The 10,000-nt window shown below is 48.0% G+C and overlaps 1 protein-coding gene across 1 annotated transcript in view; it reads right to left on the bottom strand.

The window, feature by feature from the left end:
* Positions 1–1,147: 1,147 nt before the first annotated feature.
* The window catches only part of grin2aa (glutamate receptor, ionotropic, N-methyl D-aspartate 2A, a), a gene marked incomplete at its 5' end in the record, with an annotated part of 213,140 nt that continues 204,287 nt past the window's right edge, over positions 1,148–10,000 (bottom strand). The window contains 2 exon segments of the mRNA XM_080775827.1: positions 1,148–3,856; positions 6,800–7,133. Coding sequence (XP_080631953.1) covers positions 1,814–3,856; positions 6,800–7,133 — 2,377 coding nt within the window. The 3' untranslated portion in view covers positions 1,148–1,813.

Below are 10,000 nucleotides of genomic sequence, written 5' to 3'. Positions count from 1 at the left end.
CGCCACCCCCCACCCCCCCCATCCCCCTCCCCCCCCCCCCCCCCCCTGAGACCACGCCGCGGCAAGGTGCATGGTGGATATGGACGGCCTTGTTGTCTCTTATTATTTTTTTCTCTCTTTCGCTCCCTTTGTTTTATATCTTCACCTCGCTCTCTTCCCTTCGGCCATTCCCTCGCTCTTTCGCAGCAGAAGCCCAGAGCTATATGGCACTGATTTACTAAGCATAAGGGGTCAAGGGTCAAAGGTTTCGATTGTACACAGGTAGAGTATCCATCCACCGCTAGTGGGCAAAGACATAGTCCCTTCTTATAAACATGTAAAGTGTGTGCGTGTCTGTGTGCGCGTGTGTGTGCATGTGCGTGTGTGCATGTGTGCATGTGTGTGTGTGTTTTCTCTTCTCCGACACCAAAACAAAAGGAAAAAAGAAAAATCAACATGCAAAATAATCTACTACTCTTGACGGTATTTCTTCTGAAAGCTATGCTTCTTCTTCAAAAGCAAAGGTGGGAGGATAGGTATTTTAAAACTAATGGTTATTGTGCTACCAAATAAGCAAACTCTAAAGTCCTAAGTAGGGGGATCCGAATGCCAGAATCCCTAATAAATCTTATAGTTTAATAGAATAAAAAGCAATACTTTGCTATTATTTTTCTATGTGCAGAGCCACAAATGAAATGCCCATCAATTGCCTCAGGTTTCCCTGTTTGTCTGTTCTCCCATCCTGTCATTCTGTCATTTTTCTGTCTATATCGGGTCGGTCTGTAAACATTAGTCATTGTATAGCACCTACAGTATACGTCCAGCTTACTGTATCTCAACCAACCGTCCCATCCCCCAGGCCAGGCTAACCATTAGAACCAAATTAAACATCAACAAACAGCTACAGCATCGTCTAAGAGGACATCGGAAGGACTTCTCCCTGGCATCTCATCTCTCCCTCCCACGGAACACCAAACCCATATCCTCCTCTCTCTCTCTCTCTCTCTCCCTCTCTCAATGCCAGGTGTCTTGGGGACCACATTTGTCAGAGTAACAAGCAGCAGACCGTTGGACTACCTCACCGTGACGCCCCCCCCCTCCTCCTCCTCCCCCGCCGCCGCCCTAGCTCACCCTCCTGGGACGTCCCCCGTGTCTGTCTGGCCCCGACATCAAACGCGCCCATCTGCGGTCCTCCTGTCAACCCTCTCCTCCTCGGCCAGGCAGAGGGGATGGAACAGCAGAGGGGGAGGGGGGGAGGAGTGGCGGAGAAACGAGAGCTCGTTATCACCTCTCTCTCTCTCTCCCTCCCTCTCCCTCTCTCTCATCGTTCCTCCCGTTCTACTCATCAACTCTGCACTCTCATCTCATCTAATTTCACATCAAATCAAGAGCCTTTTTCACCGATAACTCTGGTCCATTATTATATATGTTACGTTGGGCCTTTTCCTTTTCTCGCGCGCACGAAGGGAAGCGTGTCGTATCCTGCCGCGCTAACACGCCGGAGGTTAATACGCCCTTCCCCATTACCCCAGGAAACCTTTTGGCCGAGTGCCAGCCATGCAGCCAACTCATTGATACATGAGAGAGAATGGACAGAAATGGTGATAATCATCTGCAAAGAGAGTAGTAGTAGTAGTAGTAGAAGTAGAAGTAGTAGTACTGGTCATACCCAAGAGGGTATGAGGTCTTTTGGATTACGATGTCGAAGAGAAGAAGAAAAATGTAGTGTGGCTATGGCATCCCTAAGTGGATAAGATAGTTGATAAACTATGTTACAAACCCAGAGAAGAGTTAAGTTAGGAGGAGAAAAACCACATCATTTCATATATTTCGACTAAACGTCCGACTCCAGACTGGGGATTTTCTTATACACCCGTCTATTACTGAACTGGGCTGAGTTTAGGACACCACGGGTGGCTGGGTATGCGCTAGTCTTAGTGGCTGAGTAAGGCATCACATGCTCAGTATTGTACATGTCATTGGCTATCCGCCCGTCCCGTGAGCAGTACGAAGTGGTGGACTTGGCGGAGGAGCGCAGATTGTTCGCGTCGTTGCGCGCACTGACGGGGGTCGCTCCCAGGGCCGCCGCAGACGAGGCCACCGCCAGCTGTTTGTATAAATCTTGGGAGCTGCGCCCGTGGACCAGTCTGCTGCTGGAGTCGTCCCTCAGCGAGTGGCTGAGGAAGGGGTTGTCCGAGCTGTGGTCCGGGTACAGCGACCGGCTCCGCTTGCTCTCCTCCAGGTTGTGGTTGAAGAGCATGGACTTGGACCCGCTGCCAAACAGCCTGCCGGAGCAGGGGCGCTGCAGGCCGAACAGGTTGGCGTAGGGCGAGTCCGACGCGGAGTCCATCAGCCGGTCAGCCTTCTCCTTGAGGCTGACGCTGCGCGCCGGTCGGCCCAGGTCCAGGTCCACCTTGGGCTTCTCCAGCATGATGTTGTCGAAGGAGTGCTGACGGCTCAGTCGCAGGCGGTTCCTCTTCTGCACGTGAGGCCCGTCAGTCTGTGGCCAGTAGAGGCCGAACATCTCGTCCGTTTCCATCTCCTGCTCCTGCTGTTGCTGCTGCTGCTGCTGCTGTTGCTGCTGCTGCTGTAGGTGGTGCAGGTTGGGATTGGCCAAGGCATCGGCGAGGAGCTGGTCCTCGCTGATGTCATACAGGTTGGCCGTGTGGAGGCATGCTTCACAGCGGTTGTACGGGGAGCGTGTGGCGTTGGCAGAAGCGGCGGGGGGTTGGCTGTACGGGGCTCCCGCCGCGTAGGTAGGGGTCACCTTGGACAGGCAGGAGCGGCAATGCGTCTGCTTGTAGCGTTCGTTGGCCTCGGCCACCGCGATGTTTTTCTCTTTTAGGTTGTAGTGCTTGGAGTAGGACGTGTCTGGGAGGAGGTCGGAATCCGTGTGGTGCAGTGGGGAGGAATTCAGGTGTATTATTGGCTGATCGCACTTCCTGTAATTGTCGTTGTGGTCCGAATACATCTCGGGGTAGTCCAAATCGTCTGCGGCCAGGCCGCGGCTCTCGCGGTAGAGAGCGGGGTCAGAGTGTAGACTCATCTCTCGATCCGAGTCGATGGTGTAGATTTTCTCCCCTCCTCCTCCTCTCCCGGGTTGGCTGGCAACGCCGCTGACCTGCTTAGTCTTTAAGTAGGACAGCTCTACCTCGCTGCAGTCCCTAGGGTATTTCGACGTCACGGATCTTTTTTTTAAGTTGTCCTTGGCCTTCAGGTGCTTGTTGTTATCTGGGTCCTTGTAGGAGGAGGCGGCGCGGCTGCTGGAGCAGTCGGAGATGTCGGAGTGGGCCGCGTCCTCGGGGAGGTAGCGCTGCGTCTTCATGGACATGCGCGGGTCGGGCATCAGCATGTCGGGCATCTGAGAGCCCCCCGGCCCCCCGGGCCCGGGCGGCGGCGGCGGGCCGGAGCGGAGCGTGTCCACAGACTTCTTCCACAGCGTCCGGGGCTTGGCGTTGCTCTGCGAGGCGTCGGAGCTCACCGCCACCTCCACGCTGTTGGGGTTGGCGTCGTTCAGGGTCAGCGGGTGCTGGCCGCCCTGGAAGATGTAGTTGTTGAGGTGGTCCTTGTGGCGGTTGGCCAGGTACGTCTGCAGGTCTCCCGTGTCGCCGTAGATCATGTCCTTGGGCGCGTAGCTGCGGTTGTCGGCGTAGATGAAGTTCCCCTTCTCGGCCATCATGTCCATGATCATGGGGCCGGCCGAGTGCATGAACTCCCGCTTGGGCGAGTTGATGCGGGAGCCGCCGCCCAGGTTGGACATGTTGGTCATCTGCTTGGCCGACTTGATCAGCTTCAGCATGTTGGCCTGCGGGCTGAAGTCCAGGTCCGTCTTCTTCTTCATGTCAATGTGGACGCCGTGGATGCAACTCCAGATGCCCTGCACACAGGACAGGATGGATGGATGATGGGATGTGGCATGACGAGTGATGGGGCGGACGAAAGAACACAGAGACAGACCGAGAGAGAGAGAGAGAGAGAGAGAGAGAGAGAGAGAGAGAGAGAGAGAGAGAGAGAGAGAGAGAGAGAGAGAGAGAGAGAGAGAGAGAGAGAGAGAGAGAGAGAGAGAGAGAGAGAGAGAGAGAGAGAGAGAAATGGGAGAGCGGAAATTGGTACCAAGAAGAATGGGCAGAGAAATAAAGAGAGACAAAGAGAATAATGATTGCTTATCCTGGCAAAGGAGAAACTGTGCTCTGTACTTTATTCCAATAAAGTTCCCATTGGACTTTATTGAATAACTAGTGACTCAGCAAATCAGAGTAAATGGTACCAACCGAATCTTTTATCGCCAGCTTAATCCATTATGGAGTAAAAACACACAATTACTCCAACAGTAAATTAAGCTTTATTCCCAGCGTAGGGTTCATTTTCAGAAAGAAAGATGTTTTTCAGTTCATTTATTTGCAAACAAATAAAGTATACCGCTCCCTGATATTACTGCAAGCACCATTATGTTAAGCCCTTAATAGGATGGATTGTTTTGTAGCAATACTAGTCATACACTTTATAGTCTGCATATAGGGGACAGTGGTAAATGTGCTTTAGAATAGGTTTGATTTACGCCAAATTCGCAAATGCTACTGAACATGAACACATAGCTTGTAGATCTGCTATTTTTCAATAGCTAAAGTATAACATAATGCTTAAAACACCAAATGGGGTTCCCGCTAACTACACTAAATAATATCTTGCCCGAAAACAGCCGATCTGCAAACTTGGATGGTCGAGATAGGTTAGGTTGGGTTTCAAGAGGTAAAAAGATTATCTCAATAACATTTCAAAACCATTCTCAGCGGCACTTCTGAAGCACGGTGTGTGTGATTCAATGTGTGAAACACAACGTGTCAAACTAACATATTAACTGCAATGTTCCCATAAGGCCAGAAATATACGCTCTTGAGAGGATTTTCTTCCCCTTTCCTTCCTCTCTTTTTGTTTTGTGACCGGATTTTAATAATTCAGATGGCGTTAGGTAGGCAGCCAAGTCATAATTCACTGTTGAACAACCATGAATAAAAAAAACAAAAAACAAAATGGGTTGCTTGTTTAGTGGCTAGCTGCCACCCTCCAGGCTATATTAGGGCGGGAACCCCTTTTGGTGTTTTAAGCATTATGTTATGCTTTAGCTGTTGAAAAATAAAAGATCTACAAGCTCATAGTGTGTAACAACATATTTTCAGATGGGGGTCGGCGGCCAATGTCATATATATTTGGGGTCCTTGACATGAATATGTTTGAGAACGACGAAAACTGTCTAAATGGGTTAATGACATAGTCTGTTTAATAATAGGAACCGCCTACATCTTGATCAGTTCATGAGTAATACACAGTAAAAAAATAAATCTGCAGTGTTAATGAATGCATTATTGTGTATCGAGGCTGTAACGAAACTGACCCAATTATAAGAGTCCGCTTGATCACATGTGGACGCTCTCAGTGCTATAATCTGATCACCATGAACGAACGTGTCCTGTGAAATCACAGGAATCGTCTCGGGGAGAAGAAACTCCATTTTAAGGAGTTTTCTATCTATTCTCTACCACCCCCACCCCCCCACCCTCGGTGTGCTGCCTGTTTGTTAACTTTGCAAAGTGAATCACACGCTGCCTTAGACAAGACCGCTGCAGCAATGCAGTGTTCTAGGGATGCACACACACACACACACACACACACACACACACACACACACACACACACACACACACACAGTGTTCTATAGGGATGCACTGTGCATGTCTGCACCTCCATCTCACACACACACACACGTCAAGGCACAGTGCTGACCTTTTAACTGAACGAGGAGAGGCGAGGATAGATTGATTTGCTTGAAGGTTACAGTGATTTCACCCCCCACCCCCAAAAAAAGATACTGCTGGAAAATTAAAGATCTATTTTAGTTGATATTTAGACTGCCTCGTGACTGCATCTCTCTCTCAGCCCTCCCTCCCCTCCCTCCCTTCCTCCTCTTCTCGCTCTGCAACCCTCCTTACTCTCATCCTACTCTCTGCAGCCCTCCCTCCCTCCATGTCTTCCCATTCTGTTCCTTTTCTCCTCCTACAGTAACAACCTAAATCTGTCCAGCCCGAGACTCGTTGTTTAGCAATGGCCTCGCTCTCTCTCTGTGTGTGTGTGTGTGTGTGTGTGTGTGTGTGTGTGTGTGTGTGTGTGCGCGCGCGCATGTGCATGCGTGCGTGTAACCCTGCAATATACTGTCCTCTTACCCCGCTGATAGATAGAAAATAGCACGAGCTAGCTTTGCTGCCTTGACCCCAATAATGCAGCAGGCATTAGCCTCCAATGAAGCTCCAACAGTGTCAGGCAGTCTGTGTCTTTCAACATGACCACTGGTAGCCCGACCAGGAACACAGCATGCATGCATGCAGTCAATGCATTAGTGCACATTATGTGCATTCTCTGTGACCCCAGTGGTCTAAAGTATAGTTGATCTTTTACAAAATAGCATCCTCTGCAGCCTATTATAGTTGCTTATACATTCTCACAGTTATGGGAGTCTGTAATAGCATGACGTGTTTTTTTTTTCTGCAGATTTTGATTTAGTTGTTTTTGTTGAATAACACACCATTTAGTCTTCTGAAATTGTCTAGTCTTAGTCGACTAAAATATCAAAATCGTCTTAGTTTTAATGCAATGTTAATTTAGCCTTTTGAATAGAATAGAACACACCATTTAGGTCGACCATTCTCACGTCCAAATATATTTTAGTCTTAGTCAACACTGGTCCATGGCCTAATGCTAATGTTAGAGAAACAGAGGTGCACACACACAACACACACACAACACACACACACACGCGCACACATACCCTGCTGATGGAGAAGAGGAGGCCGGGCGTTCCGGTGCAGTATCCGAAGCAGTAGCGGAGCCTCCAGTAGAAGAGGTGCTCGGAGACGAAGGTGATGAGGGAGAGGCCCATGGCCGTGGCCAGCATGTAGAACACCCCCGCCATGTTGTCTACGTCCAGCTGGCTGGACATCACCTCGTTCTTCTCGTTGTGGCAGATCCCCGTCAGCCACTGGGCCTCCAGTTCCTCCATCTCACCTGGGACACACGAGAGAGAGAGAGGAGTCTGGTGTATGGAGTCTGCACTAGTGCATGTTTGAATTAATGTATACTCGGTGATACACACTGCAATACCACTATAACAGACGCCCAATGCTTTGGAAACCAATCCTAATATGAAGGACCGACCCTGAAGCATTGGTTGCAATGGAGTTATTCTTTAAAGCTCGGAACTGTTTCGACACAGTTTTAGCCCCTGCATTGAGCAGACATATCGGTAGGCGGAGAACTCCGAACAGCCTGCTATGTGAGGTACTGTAGACTATAGAGGTTACCAACAGCCTGCTATGTGAGGTACTGTAGAGGTTACCAACAGCCTGCTATGTGAGGTACTATAGAGGTTACCAACAGCCTGCTATGTGAGGTACTATAGAGGTTACCAACAGCCTGCTATGTGAGGTACTGTAGACCAGGGGTAGGCAACCTTAGGCACCAGTGCCACCATTGGCACAAAGGAGGGTGATCACTGGCACACTGGCAAGTGTGTGAGAGAGTATTTTTGGTTTTAAATAAACTATTTAAAAAAATGAGTCAAATCCCTCACATTTGTGTGTAATTGACATCCTGCATTCCACATTCATTAAAACTGAACTCTGTTATTGCCCCGAGTATAATGATCATTATAACAACGTGAAAGAAAATATTAAAAAAAAAGGAAAAACTTTATATTTGTGGACAAGCAAAACATGTTGGACTTTTTGACGTGGTGTCATTAAAATTAATTAATGTTGATATGGCACACTGACGATCTAGAAAATACAAACATGGCACTTCATTTAAAAAAGGTTGCAGACCCCTGACTATAGAGGTTACCAACAGCCTGCTATGTGAGGTACTATTTTTACACATTGCACTTAACCACATGAACCAGATCCCATGGGCATGTCAACTAGGTGACAAATGAGAAAAAGTATAAGGTAACATTCAATGAAGAGATTCGGTTAGAGGGGAAAAGGAGGAGACTTAAGTATACCGTGTGTATAGGGTTTAAGTGGTTAAAACTAGTGTCCCTTTAATGACAAGAAAGAAAGAAAGAACGAAAGAAAGACCCTTTTCTTGTCATTCTTCCTCTCCCTCTCCTCGGTGCTGGAGTCTTCCTCGCTGACATTTGGGCCTGTGGTTAATCTAATTCGTGTCATTCTAGGCTGGATAAATGAAAGTGCTGGCGGGGATGAGAGACAGCCATGTTGTGTTGAGCGCCGTGTCCCGGGGACACAGACACACTGAGGCATCAGTATCACTTCAGGATGAACCAGAGGGGCATTAGTAAATTAGGTAGGAGTGTTGGAGTGAAAATAGTTGCTTTAGATCAGAAACATCTAGTCTCTAGTCTCGACCTTAAACGCTTGGGAACCACAGGTGCAGTGGTCGCTTTGAATCAAAGTGAAATAGACACAGCTGAAATTCTGTCTTTCACGGTGATGGCTGTACAGTGTGGCGAAATAAACCGCAGTGCATCTGAGGTAAAAACAAAAACCCTGCAGAGGTCTGCTACTGATGCTCTGCCCACATCCACCACATGGAAGCCAGTGTGAAATTCAAATTCTGTTCTCTTCCGACAAGTCCCCCTCGCATGCTTCAGGCTGGCCAGTGGCCAGCGGTGTGGAATGTACAAACACAAGTTTCTACACCTGTCTCCCACCATCCCAGAGGTTGTAGAGTTTGTAGTTTTTTATTTATTTTTTGTTATTTCTTTCCTCTACGATAGAAATGGTTTGGAAAGCATGCAGAGGGTGTTCACTGTTAAGACATCTTGTCCCAGACAGTAACCTCTCTATCACACCAACCTGAATCTGTATGGTAGAATATCTTAATACAATATACTTAGTCTGTAACTGTAACATGTATCTGCAATGGTTGTTGAGGTTGGTCTACCTGCTCTTCTACTGATAAATGTATTGTAGGTTTAGTGTTCGGGTAGAACAAGATCCACCACTTGACAAAAGCTATTACACAAAGTACAATATCGCCCAAACCGGCCACGGGAGAGCCTTAATGTAGCTCTGCAGTATCGGAAATCTTGTCAATTTTAACTTATGTAAATTCTCACAATGCACCATTGCACACCCCCCCCCCCCCCCCCCCCCCTCTCCCTTTCTTTTTTCTTCTGGAGATGCAAGTAGGCCGGGCGCAGCTCACGCTCGCGGCCAGCGGCAAAAACTTTGGTTTGATTGATGTATGTTAGATGTGTTTCAAGCCTTATGATCTGATGTAAAAAAAAAACATTTGCCCTTCGGGGACACTAATAAAAGTAACCTTGAACCTTGTGAGCTTGTAGCTGGCTATTGGCTATTTTCAGCAAGGAGATGTAGTATAAGTATAAACCCCTGGGTTATTCCGGTCACCCAAGTATATACTTTTTTGGAAAAAGCATGATGTTTCTTTGCTACTGGGGGTCCCTGTCACACAATATTTTGAGATGGGTGTCAGGCTGTCAGCTAGCGGGCCAAATCAAAATGTGAGAACTACTGATAGAAACATATGTTTTTTCAGAAAACTGTCAGGATTTAGAAGACAGTATTTTGTCGAATCGGGTCGTCATGGTCTTAATGAGGTTAAGTTGTTAAAATGCATGGCTGAGTAGACACGGCAGACACCAGGTGCAAAGGCATGGAATAGACACGGCAGACACCAGGTGCAAAGGCATGGAAACACAGAGGGAAACGGAGATCGTCCACGGTTCACAGGACGGTTGCGTAATGGCTGTATGTTCACAGCCTCGACACACTGGGGGGGAATCCAAGTGGGACTCCAATTGCCAGTTTGCCAGTGCAACATTTACATGTTGACAGAAAATGTTTTCGGCGTGAACAAATAATGTCTATCTGATAAATTATTGGGTGGCATCTCCATCGTAACGTCTTTTTTCTCTCCCACAGACCCCAAGAAGTGATGCTTTCATTTAAAAATCTAGAATCATTTTATGTACAGTATTTCTTTTTTT

This window comes from Protomyctophum bolini, assembly GCF_963924005.1.
Source record: "Protomyctophum bolini genome assembly, chromosome: 11".
In the NCBI taxonomy this organism is placed as follows: domain Eukaryota; kingdom Metazoa; phylum Chordata; class Actinopteri; order Myctophiformes; family Myctophidae; genus Protomyctophum; species Protomyctophum bolini.
The sequence above is the reverse complement of the archived record's forward strand: the minus strand, read 5'-3'. Positions and strand labels throughout refer to the sequence as shown.